At 30.4% G+C, this 21,808-nt stretch overlaps 1 protein-coding gene across 1 annotated transcript in view; it reads right to left on the bottom strand.

Annotated features, from left to right (window-relative positions):
- LOC142318336 (uncharacterized) overlaps nt 1-21,808 on the bottom strand; it is a 353,802-nt gene that overhangs the window by 247,574 nt on the left and 84,420 nt on the right. Inside the window, exon 2 of the mRNA XM_075354919.1 lies at nt 2,421-2,586. Within this exon, the coding sequence (XP_075211034.1) occupies nt 2,421-2,585 (165 nt within the window). The 5' untranslated portion in view covers nt 2,586. The remainder of the gene's footprint in view (nt 1-2,420; nt 2,587-21,808) is intronic.

Here is a 21,808-nt window from a genome sequence, read left to right on the forward strand (position 1 = left end):
GTAGATTAAAATAATTATAGAACATAGAAAATAATTAAGAAATTATGATCTATTAGCAGAGTTCATATGAAATTAAGATGAAAAATATATAATTTTCCTTAATCCAGTCAATGATAACGGGTATAAAAATTATATTTATTTAAGCTGAAGAGAATGGAATTTGTAAATATTCGATTTATATGGAATAGCTGTGTCTAAAGTAGTTGTGATATTAGATTTCTGAATTTATTATAATTAATTAATTTTTCTTACACTATAAAAACATCATGTGTTGATTCAAATTCATTCCTGTAGCTAAAAAATCATTTAATTATATTTAGAAGATATAGTTGTCTTTTATTCATGACATTGAAGTCCTTAAATATCAAGCGACTCGGATACGTTCTTGGTTTATTTAGTATTGTTTTTATAATTAGTTTTTGTTGTGCAAATATTCCTCTAAATGAGAGTCTATAAATAATCCCACCCCATATTATCAAACCGTATTGCAGAACAGATTATATAAAAGCGTAAGCAATCGTATAAATTAAAAACAAACACCTTCTCACAAACAATAAGGCGCTGATAAAAGTCAAAATTAAAAGTACAATTAGAAACTATAATTTAAATTCTTTTATTTAATTTGAAATAGTTTAATAACGAAATTTTTAGTTATGTTTATATTCAAAACATTGCTTAGGTGATAAAAGGCAGAAAAAAAAACAAAAATTGTCGCCCAAATGAAAGAAATCAATTAAAACCACAAAGGCGAGAAAACCCTACACATTAACAAAAAAATGCAGAGAAATAGAATAAATAAATAACTATTGAAGTGAGCTAAGGATATTTATAAGCCTTAAAAAAATGTTATTTTTATATCTTAAGTTTTTCTAATCTTCTTAGAGTGAACATTTTTTTAAATAGTTGGGTGAATTCAGACTTATATAATTTTTGTGTATCAAGCCAATGTTGAAAATAAACTATTTTATCAACGATAACAATGTTATGTTGAAGATAAACAAATAAAAATGTTTTAGAATCATCTATAACTACATGATCATGTAATAGTTTAAAATATTTTCCACTCATATTACTAGGAAAGAAATTACTACAGTATAACCAAAGGAACTATGAAACGAAAAAATGCAGAGAAACGGCGTAAATATACAACCTTGCACAAACTAAGAATATTCTTAGCTGGAATACTGGAATACGTAATACCTTACCTTAATTTTATACACATATATTTTTGAGAAAATTTTAAGTCAAAAGGCTCAAATCCGTTTTCAATATTTTTTGACAATGTTAATTAATTTAAGTTTTCGTTGTTAATTCTGAAACTTGAATATTGAATAATTAGGTGTTAACCTACTTATTACATTTTAAAAATTCACTATTAAGCAGTACTGATGACAAACAAATAATGAGAAATTCTACTAAATTATATTTCCAAATCTACATAGATCGTATATTGAATCAATTTATGACAAAACTGATTTGACACTGGAATGCATTCTACAAATTTAATTTTTTTTAAACACTGTCATATAAATATTCAAAATTTTAAAAAGGTTTCTTGTTTAGAAAATCAGGGTGAAATCTTTCATTCTAATCTCTTACCTAAAACAGAATGATGCTGTAGTAAAATTCTTGAAACAGAGTATATAGCCAAATTGGTAATTTGATTTCAAAAACGAAGAAAAATTTCTATTCCAAAATTGTAAACGAGGAGAAATTTGTTGCCAAGAACAAAAATTTGAGTCAATAAATATACTCTATTAGGTTGTCAGTAAACAAATAAAATTTTTTAATAAAATTTTTACTGAATAGATACAGAAGATGTTGTGATTCTAAGCATAGACTGAAGTTACAACGAATTTTTCTATAGATGTGTTTGGCAACACTACTCTTTTTTTTTTTTAATTTAATTGTGAACCTTCATTTCTGTAGGTAATCTAAAATCAAATTATTTCAATTTCTGTAGAAGGTGTAGTATGTAACATAATAATAATAAGCAAGTTTATTTTGTCGAAGAACATCTATGAATGAGGAGGAAAAAATAAAATTCACAAAGCTATAAACAAAGGTCACCAGTCACGAAATTTTCGTAATGGCAACTTCTAATAAATATAAAAAAATTAAATATAATTGATCATTGTCTTTTTCTAAACTAAAAGTAAATGCTACTCCTATTTTCAATGCGATAATTCTTTACCGTTTAGTTGTTTTATTACAGAAGATTATCTGTTTAAACCTAAACTGTAAATTATATTTTTTAATTATTTACAATAAATGAAAAACATACAAAAACAAAGTATTATACAGATTTAATTAAAGATTTTCGTGTTCGTTTCATGCAATTACTCTAGTTCTAGAGTTCATCAAACAAATATGAGTTTAAAATAATTAAAAATGAAAAATGATATTTATCTAAAACTTACAATCTTATGATTTAGGTGGGCAAGTTCTCTCTCGGTGACTTTACGCCTATTCTGCTCCTGCTGCTGCCGCTTGTACTGGCTGTACTTATAAAATAGGTACATACCAGGCAACGCCAAAACCACGAACGGCTTCATAAAAGCCGATGAGGTCAAATTCCGTGGCATCCTGAAAAAATAGAAATAAAAATAAAATCAATAAAAAGCGTCAAAAATACTTTTAAGTACAGAAATTATATCAATGTTTATGTAATTATGACAATAATGCTAGTAAGTAGTATTATTATTATTTTTAGTAATATTATATGTGTATGATGTAGCTGTAGACTTTAATAATATTCTATAAATGTATAGATGTATTATAGAATGAAAATAGAGGATCTGAAATAATTAGGTATTAACAAATTGAAATTTAATCACTACATGATTATGTAATACAAGAGAGAAAAATGGTAAACTTTGATCATTATTAAACCACACTATAGAGTGAACTAATACTAACGGTATTGTATTTATAGTAAAAGGAATTATAGGGTTGTAAGGTTTTTTTTTTTAATTAATATCTTCCCAATAAATCAAGTGTTAAGAATCTAAGGAAATTACTTTCATTCCATTCGATTTGAATTATGGAAGTACTGTTCTTGCGGGAGAATGGGAATGCTTTTCTCAGAATTTTCAAATAGAAATGTGGATCGAATATTACTTCATTCTAAACAGTTTTTCAAAGATAAGATATTTTTTATAAATATATTTTTAACATTTCAAAATGGCTGTCTAAAATGAGATGTAAAGCTGTTTTTTATATTTACTCTCAGTTTTTATTAAATAAAAATAATTTTAACTTACATTACCAGAATGACAAAAATTAAAATATAATTTTTTTTAAACAAACATTTACCAGTTTTTTGGGGGAAGGAATACTGAAAATATAAGAAAAATTAAGTTACTCTCAATAGAAAAATGTTAAATATCAATGGAAACCAAGCATTAGCTCATTTTAACGAACTCTGAAAAGTTTACATTCAACATTTTTTTTCTATTTACTTATTCTTTAGCAGAAATTCACAGAATAACATCGAAAAAGAAGAAATAAAGGGTACGGTAAAACGGTGATAGTGAGAAAGGGATAATGTACTCGAAAATGGACTAAAAAACGAGAAAAATCATGACACCCAAATAAAGTTTTTAACGCCTTCTCATGCACGATAGACTATATTAGTTCCAAAAAAATTTATTAAAGAATTGGGAAATCTTTATCTACCATGGACACATACCGATGAACGAATTTGAGTTGACCATATGTACTTTCATAAATTTCTCTTTCTCCAGATAATAAAGTCACCTTAGGCTCGGACTTTCCTTTTGGGAAGGATGAAACCTCACCGTTCCCAGAATTGTATGGCGTAGAGAAGTATCGAAGTAATAGGTGACTAATAGGTTGTGTGGAAAGCTTCTAATCCAGAATTTTACAAGGGATGTTTGGTAAACATGTTCTGATCAACATAATCCGAATGTAGATTAAATGCCCAATCTTTCAATCTATTAGTCACGATTATCGATGTAATGGAAACATCTACAGAGCGGATTCATTACATCTATCTCGCAAGATACTGTAAGACCAGCCAGAATTTGGCTTCTGATCTAGTCCAGTTGTAGGCCAGTTTATCCTGAGGTAATACCGTAAATTTAAACCAAAAAGTCAAAGTATAGAGCAGTGACCTGCCAACATGGACATTAGAAACCAATTTTTCTAAAATATACTTTTAAATGAAATTCAATTGAATTGTGATTAGAAAAGACTTACCGACAAAAATAACTTCTTGTTTAAGAATTCGCTTATTTTATTAGTAGATCGATTTTTTGGTGATTTTGGTATTTTATATAGATAAAACCAGAGAGGATAGCCTCTCTGGTACCAGCTTAGAGTCGGTATATAGCATAATCAACGATTCATGTCATGAAATATGTCAAGTAGAGCTGAAGTACCGATATTTAAATTCAGGAGGTAAAATACTTTTATTTAAATTTGAATGATCATTTCACTGATCATATTTAGAATGAGTCTGTGATCATTTAAAAGGTGATTCGCGATAGATATAGGCACAGTACTAGACTAAATCTGATCTGATATAAAGGTGAGGGTAAGTTACAATTAATAGTAATATGAAATGAAGCAGATTATGAATGTTATAATTACATTCCAAGTTTATGATTTTAATGAAAAAGTTTTACTTCACATAACATTAATCCGTTGTTGATTGAAATATCAAAGTAAAAAAAAAAGAAAAAACTATGCCTAAGACTAAGTCAGAAAGTATTCTACCCAATATTTTATAATCTTTTTTTTAAAATTTAATCCTATTTTATATTGTTCAGAAAACAAGTTCTAAATCTGTTAAAAATTAAAAAAACACGACTACTAAAAAAAAAATAGAATTCGCCACCTAGCGGTCGAAATCGGGAACTACTGGAAACGGATTTTGAAATTTGCTTTTGAAATGAACGCGTTAGGCGTTCATGTGACAAGCATCGCTCTTTAATATAGGACAATTAAAGAGCGTGCAGGTGACAATATTGCATATAGTATTTCTATGTGGTATAAGTTTCTGTATTCAAATTTTTTAACATATATGTGTATATTTATGTAGTCTATGACACTCTCAGTAACGTAAGGATTACATTTCGGGGTCATACATCTAAATCGGTTCAGCAGTTGAGCTGCTACGATGAAACAAATACGCACTCACATACATACACCCTGAATACATTATACTTCTTCTTGGGCGTCCTGTAAAAGTGATCAAAATTATTTTTAATCCATTTATAATGATATGTTACGTCCTATATTCTTTTAAATTCTAAGTCTATATTCTCTTAACAGTAATGATAAAAGAACAAACATAACGTAAATATCTTTTACATTAATGAATGATAAAACCAGGTGAATTACTTTTAAGAGAATATTAAAATGATGGGATCTTTTAGTTAAACAGCTCGTAACACTGATAGTTTTCATCAAACTCTCAGCGCTTAACTACGGAAATACGAGTATACAAGTATATACTTACATCTGCTCTAAAATATAAGCTATCTTCTCCTGGATCCCCTAGCAAGCTGTCATCCTGCTATCTTACGGTATTTCCCTATTCAGTGTCAGTTAAACATATGTTAATTTACGACTGAAAGAAGCCATTTTAAGTACAAGCTTTTATCACAGATAACACTTTCATAATGTATTTGTATCTCAAAAGTTACACACCGTTTTGTAGTGTACACGATCGTGCGCACACACAAAAACACAACCAGTATAACAAAAGAGAAAGATTTCACAAATATTTTGTGAAATATTTTAAGCAGCAGACCAAACGCAATGTTTTGTTATAAATATCATGAACGTTCCATAAGTAGGTGTAAATAAAACAAAGCCGTGAATGTATGAATAAATGATCAAAAAATATTAATTAAAGCTGGATGTTTGAATGTAAAGTATTAAAAATACGTAATCCTTATTTTATTAGACGCTATTTACAAAAATCGAGATAACAATACATTTTTAAATATAATTTACATAATATGCGAACTAGTTAAATATTTAAAGAGTATTTTATTTTAAATTACGTATTATATTTGTAATTTAAGTACAATTTACAATATATTTTATCCACTTTTAATGCAAGTAATGTTTATTAAAATTATTTATACAAATATATATGTATATGTAGCTGCTTATTAAAGAGGAGGAAATTATCAGATTTGCAGACAGGAAATTTATCCTTTGATACTCAGACAACATAACAAACAATCATGCATAACCGCATCAGAAACTAGAAACTAATTTGTTTCAAACGTCTATGTGTGTATGTGAGTGTTGTCTGTATTTATGAAAGAGTATAAATAAATACTTTAATAAGTTATTTAGTTAAATAAATTATCTACATATATGCTAATTCGTGGAAAGTATTACGGAAATATCATTGCGTGACATATTGATTGCGGTAGTGGCCATGCATTTTTATAACTGTGCCACATAGTAATGTTTACTGTCGTTAAAAAGTTATATTTTAAAAAGATAAACTATGCATTTCGTATTATCATGTCTTCTCTTCCGAGAAATATTTAACAACAATATTTTAATTATTTTCCAAACTCATTTTCTTACAAAAATTATACGGAGTTATTTAATGTGATTTTTACCTTCGATAAGATATTGTAAACTTAGTTTAACAAAAATCCTTTTTTTTTAATTTTCTTTAACGAACCAGACAAAATGTATAATTAAACAATTCGTGATTTGGATATTTATTTTTGATCAAAAAATAATCCAGTAGATTTTTAACAAACTATTGTATCTTCCGGACACCTGATCCTGATTTTAAAAATTAACTAACAATAATTTTTTTTTTTTAATTAATTGGCAAATATATTTGGCGAGGTAGAGTTGACTCCGGTGTACATCTTGGGTAAGGAGTTTTCTTGATTTTTTTAGCGTTTACTGATGATACAGTGATTGTTCAGAAAAGTGAAGATAAACTGTAAGTGGTGGTTCATCAGCTCCATCTTCTCAGTAAAGATTTTAACACGAAAATCTCGCAGCAGAAATCTAAAGTTATGGCCTTTTGGCTCTTACGTTCCAAAATTGTCTTGATAGGGAAATTCTAGAACAGGTGGGAAATTAAAAATATCTGGGATATGACTTGTCCTTCGATCATGAACAAGATATAAATGAAAGATTCACTAAATTTAGTGCGGTTTGTGGATCGATACGACGTACTCTGAGAGCTGAGAACAGGAAGGATACCCAAACTGGATTTTATAATACAATGGCCATTATATTCCAATGGCTATACTTACAGTAGTGAAATTTGGACCAAGTGCAAATCGGATGATTCCCATAATCAAGCGGCGGAAATGAGTTTCCTGCGGAGCGTAAAGGGTTGTATGAGAGAGGATCGTATTAGAAATGAGGTCGTTCGTGAAGACAATAAGATACAATCAATCAACGAAACGATCAGACGATATCGAAAAAGATGACGAGTCACCTGTTGTTATGAATCCCTCAACGTAAGTTAATTGCGTGGTATTAAAAGCCGGACTGAAGATGACAGGCAGACCAAGACGTCGATAGAAGCAGGAACAGTCTAATCAAGCCTAAACCGTGAAGGAGGTAGAAGAAGAAAAAGTGTTTTGATATTTATTATAACTTTTTTCATGTACTTAAATTTAAGTAAATCTTGCAAGTGATTTTTCAAAATATCGCTAACAGTGATATTAATAAAACAGAATAAAATGTTTAATTAGCAAAATAAAAGAAAATAGATTCCTCAGAAAAATGTATCTATTCCTTTCAACAGTTATATTAAGCTCTTACAAAAATCGGTCTACGAATGTTCAGACTTCGAGTACCGTATTGGAGGTCAAGACGCAAGAAGTAGAATCGTACCGGTTAATTATTGTGACTGAAGCTCAAACTGGATAGGGTTAGCGAAAAATTTCGCCTGGATTTCAGTTCACCCAGTGAAATGTCATACTAAAAATTCTTAAGGAATTATGTAAAACTTGATGGTCTTTTATGTTTTTTGATTTGAAAAATCTAGTAAAATGGGCTCCATAACTTTATCTTCCGTAGTTTTCATGATATCCGTGTAAAACAGAAAATTCGGTAATGAAAAACAGGTTTATGTAGGTTTGAAGTACAATAACTTGTGAAATGACAAAAAAAATAAATTAAAATTAATTGTAAGATTATAAAGTAAATTTTATAATCAAAACTATTAGAGAATTTAATTCTGAAAAAATTGATGTAATAAAGTCTATGACAAAAACTTTTATTATTAAAAAAAAAAAAACCGAACTAAATTTAACAAAAAAGATATTAATTTGTGAAAATTAAAAACAGCTGTTAGTACAATAAATTTAGACACATGAAAAATGAAAATATCTTTAACTTACTTAAAAGAAATTATTCACTATAGTTTATGCTGTATTAATTTACAATAAAAATTGAAAAATTCCACCGCTGACACCGCCGCACTTTTCAAACAGTTTGTATTGCCAACCTAACTATATCTTCGCGTCCTTGATGAGGTCAGTAACATTGGGGTAAGAGTGCCAGTGTGAGAATCGAATTCATCACGTGTGTCAAATATTTGTTTATATATCTCACATGTAATCCATCCCCATAAACAACAATCTAAGGGAGTAAGGTCCAATGATCTAGGTTGCCAATTTACCGGCTTTATACGTCCAATCCATTTACCAGTAAATTTTTCATTTAAGAATTGTATTCCTTCATTCGTGAAATGTATTAGAGCTGCATCAAGTTGATGGAAATTTCAATTCGTTTCGCCAATGAAAAGTTGTAAAGCACTGTAGGAGATTCATCGTTTACAAATTCTCGATAATTTTTCCCCGTGACACGTTGTTCTAGTATGTAAGGACCTATTAATTGGTTGTCGATATGCCACACCAAATGTTCGCCGAAAATTGCTGCTGGAAATTTGATTCAACTACCGCATACGAATTTTCTTTGGACCAACGATGTGAATTCTTTGTCTTGTTTATCCCATTAAGGTAAAAAAGTTGCTTCATCTGAAAATAGTATGAACGAAATTAACTGGCGGTTGTTGTTAACCCACTGAGAAAATTGCAGTCGTCTGGCATGGCCACCAAGCTGGAGGTGTTCATTATTCTAAACATGATGAGGAAGTAGTCCGTGAGCATACAATGACCCCCCCATACTGTACTTTGTGGAATGTTGAATAGTGTACAAATTCTTCGCTTGCTCATTTTAAGAGCTGTAACATTAAGAGCTGAAAACAGAATGTTTTCCCTTTCATAACCACGCACTGGTTAGTGTTCAGATGAAACATGAGTGATGGGAAATGTACTATTCTCACGAAGTTTATTAAAAAATTGTACAAAATACTTTAAGGTTGAATTTATTGAACTAAAAACAGCTGTTATTAATTTTTACAGATTCACATTATTTTTCTGTTAAGTTTTGTTTTGCTTTTAATTTTTTTTTTTTTTCATTTTTCGTAGACTTTATTACATCAATTTAGATTAAATTTTGTACAAGTTTTGATAATAAACTTTACGGACTTATTATTCATTTAACAAAGTCACTGTACTTCAAGCCTAAAAAAAAAGTGATTTTTGTTACGAATTTTTCTGTTTTACGCTGGGTATCATGAAAACTGCGGAAGTTACAGTTCTGCCACTTGTTTTATTCGAATTCTCAGGTTGAAAACTCAAGTAACCATCAAGTTTACTCTTTACGTAACGCTTTAAAAATTCAAGTATGACCTTATTTCATCGGGTGAACTGAAATCCGGGTTTTTTCGCTAGCCGTAATGTGATAAAAAAGCGTTTTCGACGTATGTTTGTATGAACGTTTTTTCTTATTTCAAGCTCTATAATCATTTCCTTTAATTCTTGAATCACTTTACGTATATATATATATATATATATATATATATATATATATGTTATACATATAGACTGGAACATTTTACATATTTATGAACATTGTTTATAGATTATATTATATTACGAGTAACTGAAGTTTTATTTTATTATCAATAAAGGATAAAAATGTGCCCTTCAGTCATTGTGAATATACAGTGTGCATTAATACTATTTTGTGTAGGACAAACATGAATGTACGATGCTCTTCGATTATGAACGTAACTTGCCATGAAGAGCAATCAAAAACAATATTTACAGATGTTTTAATATGTATTTCTCACTTTTTATAAATATTCTATTATTTAGGAATTAGGTAATAAATATATTTGTAATTTTGGTTACATTCTTATCACACTAACGTCTCAATTACTTAAAGACATTATCATTACTTATTTATTTCACTTATAATGTATAGACATAAATTTATGATTATATATTAAGGAAACAGACCAATTTTTATCAAAAACCATTTGTTCAAAAATATCTAATTAATAACAATTAAAAAGATGAAAAGTCCTTTATTAGTACTGATACAACAGAAAATTATTATGGAATAAACAACTGAGTAGTATTTTTTTTAAATCCTAAGTGTAGACAGTCAGAACTTCCATAATTTTTATAATGTTACTTCTTCCATCACATTAAATTTAAACTCTCAATAAAGATTTTAGTTCTTTTAGAAGACTCTAACTAATACCGGTTTGCAAACTTAACTGAATTAATAGTGACGAAAGGAATGTAAAATGTGGTTTACGGTCTAATTTTATAGGATAGTGAAAATAAATTTTTAAATGGTGGTAACTTTGTATATGTCTTTTTACAGACGTTTATACAATTTCTACACATTTCATCAGATGTTAAAAAAAGGGCAATATTCATTTTTTTTTTCATTCAACAATTATTATTTTTAACTTGGGTCATAAATGATTGCTATAAATTGATTTTATATTAGTTTTAGTGTAGATTTTCCATTAAACCAGAAAGCCTAATGAATACATAAATTTTTAAATTCCTTCACAGTACTCTAAATTTTCAGATTCATTTAATTTAATTCTCTATGTGAACAGTATTAATTCAAAATGTGCAACCACTTAATGAAATTGACATTTACTAAGAAATAGAGAACCTAGGACTCACAAATCCATAAAAAATAAAATCATTTTGAAATTAATGCAAAAATGTGTTCATTAGAATGTTTGTCAGAAATGTGTTTCTTGCAGGCATATACAAATTGGGTCTACATCATGTACCAAGAGTTGGAGCTCATGGATGTTTGACAAACATCCATTGATGTTCCATTGAATTAACGACTCGCTAATGTTTTTAAATTATTTAATCTCTTGGTTTGCCTTTCGACCATCCTTTTTCCTCTTCTTTTCGATGTTACGAACAGCTTCGTGTTCGTTAAAAATGTCATCACCCTTATAGCTCCCGGACTCCGAATCGGAAACCATCGAAGCCGCGGACGGCGTTGGACATGAATCGGCACTTGGTTTTGGCGCCGATTGTGAGGAGGGAACCTGGGAGTCCCCTCGCAACGGAGCCGCACTAGTCACCGCCTCGAGCAGGGGGGAAAACAGGACCCCCTGTGTGGTTTTTTGTGATCTCTGTCGTTTGGAGAGCACCTCAATTGGAGGAGGCTTGGAAACATCCTTAGAAGACTCCGAAGCAATCAATTTTTTCGCATCATTTAAAATGTTGTGCAGACTCAATGGAACCCGCTGCTTTAACAGCTGTCTTTTTCTGTAAAAATCCGCTTTTGTTACAGTCGATGTATTATCTGGAGTCTGTATATTTATCACAGGCTATATAAATTCCTTATGAGTGAGAGACTTCATTCTATTGTCAATTATTCTCTCAATCATAGCTACCAATGTGGGCTCAAGTTTGCCGAGAAGCTCGTTTGTATCAACAGCAGTTGGAGCGGGAACTGCAGCCGCAGCCTGAACATAAGTTGACCTAGGCTTGCGAGCTTTTACAATCTTGTTCGCCTCTATGCAGCTGACGTTCTGCAGGGTTTCGACATCCTGCTCAGCTACCTCGTTTTTGTAAACAGGATAATTCCTCGATCTTCATGGATGTTGTCCTTTACACTTCAAGCAGGAAGGAGTATCCTTGCATGGTTCTCCTTCATGAATTTCCTCACAACACATGCATATTTGTGGCCTTTCGCACCGAGCAGCGGTGTGGCCAAAATGTTGACACCTGAAACATCTATTATTTTTGTTACTATTATGTTGGTTTTCACAGTCATTAATTCGAACTAATGACTGGGCTCAGTCACCTTTCAGCAGATGTCCTGCAAGAAATTATGATGGTAGGTTTTCTAGTTTACAATTGTGTTGACCACTAATCACACGCCTCAAAATATTTACTGTTTCTAAAATCACAATCTTCTTGAGGAGAGTTATCACATTATGATTGATATCCAGTTTCGTAAGGCAGTTCTTGAGATTGACAGGGATTTCCCCCATGGCACCTATCACTATTGGTATTATTTTAACCTCATTCTGATGCCACATATCTTTTATCTCGTCTGCGTGCGGTAAATATCTTTCTATCTTCTCATTTTGTGAGATTGTTTACCAGTGGCACAGTTACATCTACAAGGAGCGTGAAGTTCCTCTTTTTATCCATATATACAATATCCGGCTTATTAAGACTTATGGTCCTACCTGTTCTTAGCATTCTATTCCAGTAAAGTTTGATATTTTCGGTTTCAATTATCAGTTCCGCCTTATATGCCTAGTATGGCTCCATTACATTTATTATCCCGCTATTGTACAAAAGTTGTTGATAAATCACTCCTGCGATATAGTTGTGCCTCCTTGTATATTCTTTTGGGGCTAGCACGGGTCATGGACTTTACTATGCAGTCTAAATTTTCCACGAACCTCCCGCTGAAGCCAGCTCAGCAACTTTCAAGATATGTTTCCTGTAGCTTCTTGTGGAAATTACCTGGTCTTGAATCACCAGCATTCCTCTGCCTCTATTCAGCCACATATAACTTGCTCTTTGGTCTATGTCTCCGTTCTTCAAATTAGCTGGGAACCATCCATGGAACGCTTTGCTTTCTCACGCTTCGATTCTAGTATTCTCAGGAACTATATTTATACATGGGTCGTACTGCGTATTTGTCAGGTTTAAGGGTGTCAAAGCTTCATCTGCTCTCATAATAGCTTGACGTGGGCAACTATGCTCTACTCTCTTGAAGAAGAAATCTCTCAGCTTTCCAATCTAACTGTAGCACAAGTTTTTAATATCCAAGTTCCCACGGCCTCCTATTTTCCGCGGTAGGTAGAATCTCTCAACTAAGCTTTTAAGATGGTGTACCTTGAATTGTGTGCAAGTAGTCCTAACCATTCTATTCAGCGCATCCAGTTCAGACTCGGTTCAGGCTAAATTTCCCAGACTGTAAAATATCACAGGCACAGCATAAGTATTCAGTGCTTTGATGTTATTGCGGGAATAGAGCTGAGTGTTCAGAATTTTCATTACACTGCTCTGGAACTTATTTTTAATTTCTTCCTTCATCTTGGATTGCTGTATTTCAGTAGCCTGTTGGTGACCTAGGTATTTATAAAGTTCGCCTTGTTCCATTCCCTCTATGTGGTGGCTTCCTTCTGTTGTAACGTCAAACCCTTCATGATACTTCCATTTCCCTCTAACCATTCCGCTTATTCTGCACTTGTCAAATCCAAATGACATTTTAACATCATGACTGAATTCTGTGATTGTTTTTAATAATGTATCCAATCCTTTCTTTGTGCATATATTTGTTTGTGCACATATTTTTACGTCGTCCATATACATCAAGTAAGAAGGCATAACATTATCCTTTGAATCGAGTGTAAAACTTTCATTCTGGAGATTTTTTCACTGAGGCTGAGGCTGGATGGTGGAACAGCCCATTGAAGATCTTGGTCAACTGCGAGTGAGCCGCTGTGAATCTTTTGAACTAGAAGCTCTGGATCTTATCCACTCCAGATGCTTTCCGATTCTGCACCTTTCTCAGTGCAACCTGACTTCTTGTTTACTAATGATGGAGTCATACATAAAGCACACTTCAACTTCCACTTCTCTTTTTCTCCTTTAATCCACCACGCACTCTGTTTATGTTTACCACTGGTGGACCATATATTTCCCCAGAACTCTTCTGCTTCAGATTGGCTTGGGTACCCTGTTGCCTGGTTCCACTCTTTAGCCACTTTTTCTTCATTTTTATCTATCTGTGATTGGATCTAACAGTAAAATTGTTTTTCATTCCCTTGAAACATTCTGTTTTGGGTCCTTCTCTGCTGGCTTTCCTTGTACCATCGCAGTTGTTTTGATAGAGCTGCCAGGGTCTGTTTCAAGCTGTTTATTATATGGTGGGGAGTTTGATCTTCAGAGTTAGTCGAGATATTTATGATTTTATGATTAACTCATGAAATCATCTCTATTTTTCTATGATTTTTATTATTATTATTATTTATTCCCTTCCAATAGATAAATGCCTAATAATATTTCAGAAACAACTTTCCAGTCTCAGCTTAATTCCTGAGATGTTGCAACTAACTGAATCCCAGTCATCAAATTATTTTTGAGAGACTTACACGTTTAATATTACATGTAATTATTCATTTAATTTAATTTTATTGGAATTTAATTTTACAGTCAATTAGGTTTAAAATGTGGTTCATTAATTTATGCTTGTTTGAATTTGTTTTATGAGTAATTCTTTGAAAAAAGCATGATGGCTTTTACTTATCAATGAAATAGATGAATTTTTCAAAGAGTGACGACAAGTTCAGTTTGTTACACACAAAAAAAATTTTTTTTTACAAAGATCACCATATTTTAAAAAATGTAATGGTATTTCATATTTTACAGCCTTTTATCACACAATCTGCCAGTTATTATTGCTAAATATATTCAATTAAAAAAAATCCCAGCAGCACTGTTTTATACGTATACTTTGGCTTTAGAGAGAAGAATAGTTAAAAAAAAATTATCCCTTAAAAGAGGAGATGCAGTTTAATGTTTTACATATGTATTTATATGTAGATGATTACAGAGCTGATGTAATAGGCAAGGTGAGCAAAAGAAAATATTTCAAAGTGTATATTAACATTTAATATGAAGTGAGACGATGCTAGAAGTGATATATCTTTTCATAGGGAGGGTGATGATGGATGATGGGTGTTGGGTGTTGATAATCTTATTTTATTTTGAAATAAACAGAACTCCTCTTCATTTCCTATGGTAGTAAAGTGTTTGCAATAACATGTGGGTTATGTTATGGCTTAAACTACCGCTGTTTACTTGACATTCGATTACCCGCCACTCACACCTTACAAATGATTTTACATTCTTAGTTATTAATGGAATTTTTGGATTACCATCACTGTTGATGGTATTCATACTGTAAGGTTTAAATTATAATTATAAATGTTTGTTGTAAATTAATAGTTGTCTGGTTCTATAAAAATAAATATACAAATAATTGATAGTTACAAAATAATTTCATAATTGTTCATTGAAAATCATAAAAATAGAATTGTAAAATTTTTGCATTCTCAAGTTGTAATTCTATGAAGTTTCAGTTCCATATAGGAAAACTAGACACATAGAACTTACAGAATTTTAACTTTTAGGGTAGTAAAATAAGTTTTTAGAATTACAAAAAAAAAATACATCATTGTCCTTAATTCTTAATAAAAGTTATCAACTGTTGGAAATATTTTTTATTCTATATTTAAAATGTTAACCATCTAGTTCAAATTCAAATTTAAAAGTTTTCAGGTGTAGCTATTGAAAACTCACATATGCATTACAACTTTTTCTTTTATCTCATGTTTCATTTGATTTATTGACTTTTTTAAAACTCCTGTTGCAGTACTAATGTATTTTAGTATTTTATTTTAGGGTCTGTAATAAAAACATTGTTTTTTTATACTTAACTAATAAATTTCACAGCATTATCAAAAATTCTTAAATCTGTTACATAAAATAAAATTAATAACTATTATCATATACTATCAATTGTGCTCAATGCATAAGTCATTAAATTATCTTAATTTTTAAAATTAAAGTGCTTTACAGTTATCATCAACGTTTAGTTTTTAATAAAACCACTTTTATTATCAAAAACAATAACCATGGGGAAAATATTAATCAAACCGATGAGTTTATGTAATATTACATAAATTTACTTAATAAATTATGTACATTATTTACTTTGTTTACATCCTGACCCCTGTAGGGGAAGACACCCACATTGTGACAATCCTGGTCTCATGACCTCTTCCATTCCTTGCCCTGATGGACTTTACTAAAGGTCATCTTTTAGTCATCTTTCAAATAGTCATCACTTTGGCCTCCCTCAGGATGCCAGTGATGCAAATGCCTTGGCAGAGATTTCCAACAGTGTATTTGCACAATGTACTATTGCCTTTGTATGGCCTCTTCCAACCATAATTTATAACCCTCAACTATCAAATTAACTGATTCATGGAAGCATGATTCCTAACCCCTTCCTCTAACACCAAAGGTTTCACACAAAACTCTTTCTATATCTAACTTTAATTAGACTATGCACTCAGATCATTACCGTATTGAGTCTTTGAACACCAAAAATACTATCCTCATACTAACAAAACAAATACTGATTGAAGCAATAAAATTTTATCGTATAATTCAAATGTAAGACAAAATTACCACCAGTTGCATTTTGTTTACGAGTTATTATTTTATTCTATTTGAAAATGAACCATTATCTTTTGGTAAATTGTACAACTGGAAGAAAATATTGTTTGGTTTATAAGCATTACCTTGACTTATTTGTTAACCTAGAATTTCACACCTTTCAGTATTTACAACCTGATTTTCAATCATAATTTTCATAGTGACCCCCTCCCATACAAAAATAATGTATACAATAATAAAGTAATTTGAGTATTTTGGTGCAGAAGCTTCACTACAACCTTAATTGCAAAACTTATAAATGACCAAAAATAAGTAAATTTATTGATATTTGGCAACACTAACCGCTACAGTGACAAGACCAGAATCGATACCTCTCTATTGCTCTGTGTCTTACATCCACCATATTGGACATTCTCATAGCTTCAAGAGAAGTTCTGATTTTTTCTCAAACATTCTGGAGAGTCTGCATGACTACCAGTACAAACGGGTATAAATGCTGCACTCCATTCAATTCCAGCCCCTCAGTCAAGTCAATCCTTCTAACAGTATTGAATCTATCATGAATGTGTATGTTGTAATTTGCGTGTTAATAGCAATTAACAGTATTAAATATTCACGGAAGTAGATTTATACAGAATCATGCATAAATTTTTAAGTGGGCGTAAGCAAGCATTAGAAGATAGTGAAGAATCAACAAGAGAGCGGACAAGCATGGTTTTGAAAATAAAATCAAGATACTGGGTTTACCAGTGCTGAATTAAATGAAGAAGAAAGACTGTGTGTCATTTACTCAAAACTTTTGACAACAAACAGCATGAAACCTAATAAATTTAAATGACATTTGGAAATGCTTCGTAGTGGAAGTATGTTAGCAAACCCTGAAAATTCTTTGAATTAAAATTAAAATCATCTGAAAACAAACATCATTTTTAAAAAAACCATTGTGACTGAAAAAGCTTTACTTGCCTCTTACAAAGTTTCAGATAAAACAGACAGATGTAAAAAGCATCACCCCATTGGTGAAGAGCATATTTTCCCAGCTGCAATTGAGATTCTAGAAAGTATGTTTGGAGATAATTTTACCAAACAATTGCAGTCCATACCTCTATCAAATGATACTGTTGCTTGTCAAATTGGTGATATAGCTGAACAAGTACAGCCTCAGCTTTTCGAGTAGTTGCGTGACAAATTGTTTTCATTTCAGCTTGATGAGGCAACGGATAGAAAAAAGATGCTCATTTCATTGCCTATATTCAATTTTGAGATGGTACGTCAGCAGTAGAAGAACTACTTTTCAGCAAAGTAATAGAACTCAAAGCAACACCACTCCCATTATTTCCTATCTTAAATGATTTTACAAATGAGACAAACATAGAGTGGAAAAATTGCATCAGAATATGCATTGATGATGCTCGTTCATTGTCTGGAAGATTCCAAAGTAAACAAGCACTTGTGAAACAAAAATCTCTGTAGCATGTCTGGACATGTTGCATGAGCCACAGAGAAGCTCTGGCTGGCTTCCAAAGAAATGAGCTCTGGTCTGAATATTGTACTAATGGTGGTTGTAACCGTAGTAAATTACATAAAAATGAGACCTATAAATCAAGATTCTTTTCTTGCATTTGTAAAGACATGGATGCTGTACATTCAGCGTTACCATTTTATTGCGAGGCAAGATGGTTATCACGTGGGAAATTTTTGGAACTTGTTTATGATTTTTTTCTAGAAGAAGAAAACCGACTGAAAGCCAAGAAGCTTTGAGATGATTTATTTCTGATGGAATTGAGCTACTGGTCAACATATTTGGGAAATTAAATACCTTAAATCTTCAACTCCAAGCAGTAAATACACATATGTCAGTACGAGTGATAAAATTAATGCTTTTTGTACAAAATTGAAATATGTGGAGCAGAAATTTAAAGCAAAAACCTAGAAATGTTTGCAATTGTAGATGAATATGTTAAAACTTACAAGGCTGAAGAATAACATATGAAAGTTGTTTTTGTAACCATTGAAAGTCATTTAGCCATGGTGGTAAAGAATTTTAAAAACTATTTTCTTGCTGACAACTAGGTAGCAAGTTACAGGTGGGTTAGGGATCCATTTAAAAATACTCCCAAAAAGCTCTCAACTGGTGAAGAAGTAATTTTCATAGCCTTCATGACAAGTGGTGAAATCAAAAGAAAATTTAATAATAAATCACTCTTTGAATTTTGGGCAGAGATCAATGATGCATTTTCTCACTGAAAACTTGAGCATTTCTTATATTATTACCATTTTCAACATCCTATCTTGTGAAACCGGATATTCTGTGGAGGCTGCTATGAAGTCAAAATGTAGATTTCAGCTAAATATAGAAAATGAACTCAGAATGTCTATTTCTAATATTTAAACCTTCCTTCAAAAAAATTTACTCTGCAAGACAGCCCTAAGAGAATCATTAATAATTATTAAACTTGTTTTTCAATTAGTATTGAAAAGTTAATTATTAAATACATTGTGTAGTACTGATGCAATCCCATCTATAAGTGAATTGTATCAGTGTGAATGTGTATTATACTATTTATTATGTCAAAATGTATTTTGCTTTGCTTTCCTTTCAGTAAATTAATAATTTTTTTTAATATCTTTTTTCAATATGCTTACAATCCTCATTTAGTGTTATCATGCTCCCTCTAGGGAGACAAGCCCCACAGGTTGAGAAACACTGTGCTAACCAATTGTAAGGAAGAGGAGGAAGGAGCAGAAGCATTATGATTCCATAACAGCAGAAGGTGTATAATCATCTTAACTCATAATACTTGTATTTCCTTACACTATCACAGCTTGTCCAGAAACAAATTTTTAGAATATATTCCTTTTTTTATTATTAAACATGGTAAATTATGAAATTATAATCCATCAGAAGTAAATGTTTTACATTGTAAATAATACATTGACAAGTGAAAGTTTTTTCAAACAATTTTATTTGTCCCTTTTATATTTCAAATACAATAGCAGTTATTACTTTTCTTTCAATCTAGCTCACCCTTCCACGTTTCTCACAGTTTCAACCCAAGTATCACTTAAAACATACAGCTATGACATTTACTTTCAGTATTTAGAGACTCACATTCTTCCTTTCTAAAGTTGGTAGTTGGCGAAAAAGAAATATCAGATCTATTAGGTAAGATAGAAACAGTATATACTGTGTGTGTGTGTGTGTGTGTGTATGTAATTTTTTTTTGAAAATTCAAATAATTCATTAACATATTGAACACTGTGTTAATGAAATTTAATATTGTATGAAATATTAACCATCAATATTACAGTAATTAGATAAGTTAAAATTACTATTTTAATTTCCAGTAATAAATTTTTGCAGGATCCCATATCTTAAGTTGGTATTGAATTGTATAATTACATTAAAACATATTCATTTTACATACAATTTGTCAAAATTGTTTTCTGTTTTAAAAGATTTTGATATTTATTATGAACATACATGCAAATTCTGCCATTCATAATAAATTTAGGATGATGTAATATTCATATTTAAAACATAGCATTTTCCTTATGTTCAATTGTAATTATTGCCAACTATTAAATTGAATTTTTATGTTTTTAATTAAATCATTATCTTCGAATGTGATCTGGTGGTTTATTATTTTATATTTATAAATGTAATATTTCTCTAGTATATTTATTTTTTATCATATTACAAACTTCCAAAATCTCAAAATTATTTTTCAAATCAGTAATAGTTTAAATTCTTATGAATGATCAGCTACATTATACGTACCTCTTTTTTTTGTTTTGTATGCTGTGTAATGTTCTGTAAACCAATTTTAAATGATCTATTATTGATTTTACCAGAACAAATGTTATTACGTTCCTTGCATTAATTTTGTACATTCCTCTCTATTATTTTTATTTTTTAAATACTTTAAAATGTGATTATTTGGTTTATGTGCACTTTTGTATTTATTTTTATCATATTTTTAATAATTTTTTATTTTATTTTATTTGTGCAATTGTTTACTGTTTAATTATTGTTTTTGGTGGTTTATGTATCACATAATAAATTTTATATATATATATATATACATATATACATTTAATTGATTTTTTCTGTTTTACCTTTTAAAATTTATTTTAATTGAAAGTAATTATGATATGGCACAATAAATGGCTTCTAATGTTATGCTCAAATGTAAAATGAAAAAAATAAAACATTAGAATTCTTTTTATAAAGTTTTTTTTTTAATATAATTTTCGTAATGACAGCCCTACATAACATAGAATTTCATGTTAAAATTTTTAAAATGTAATACAAAAGATAAGAAAATACATATACATGCATTTTAATATATTATAAAAAAGTAATTTGCAAAATAAATGTAATTACTTTGTAAATTAATTTACAAAGTATATTTTATATTTCAATGTAATATTGTTTATATTCCTAGCCCAGTAAGAATGACAAAATGTATTTATTATTACTTTTATTAAAATATACATTAAAAAAAAAACTTTTAAATGAATTTTTAATTCTATTTAGCAGTTAATTACAGTAGGCAGCACATATATTTTAGAGAAAACTCTGTTTGCCTTTATAGTGTGAGATTATATGAATAACTATGTGGGTAGAGATATTTTTTCCCCTAAAATTACACACGTATGTGTTGATGTGTATGTTGCAGCACTCAGAAAGAGAAAGATTGTGGGAGAGAAAGAGAAATATTCTAAAACCATTACATGGACAGTTAATGACGTTGCAGGCTATAAAAGCTCTTCCAATCTTTTCAAAAAACTTGTCAGATATTCTATACACCGAGGACACTATATAATACTGGAAAATGTTTTCCTTTCATAAATTGTAAAGCATTTTAAATGATGCGAGGAGTTAGAGCCTGAAGTCTCTCCTAAAGGAAACCTACATTGATTTCTTTAAAGGACAAAGTTCAATCAATGTTAAAGAATAATCTGCTATGAAAACCTCATCTCGTCTATCATGATACTCCCTATTTCATTCATTTTCGTAACTGTAGCGGAAAGAAGACTAACTATTTGAATTTATATTACAGTACACACAGAATGTTGCACTCAGAAGTATAAATTGTAGTTCAAAGTTTTCTAACTTAATGTGATATAGTAAATTAGAATTACATAATTATAAAGTAAACAGATTTACTTTTTTCATGGCAATAATTAAGGATTTCTTTGGGTTTTTTATTAAGTATAATCCTACCAGAGAA

The sequence above is a fragment of the Lycorma delicatula genome, chromosome 1, assembly GCF_047948215.1.
Source record: "Lycorma delicatula isolate Av1 chromosome 1, ASM4794821v1, whole genome shotgun sequence".
In the NCBI taxonomy this organism is placed as follows: domain Eukaryota; kingdom Metazoa; phylum Arthropoda; class Insecta; order Hemiptera; family Fulgoridae; genus Lycorma; species Lycorma delicatula.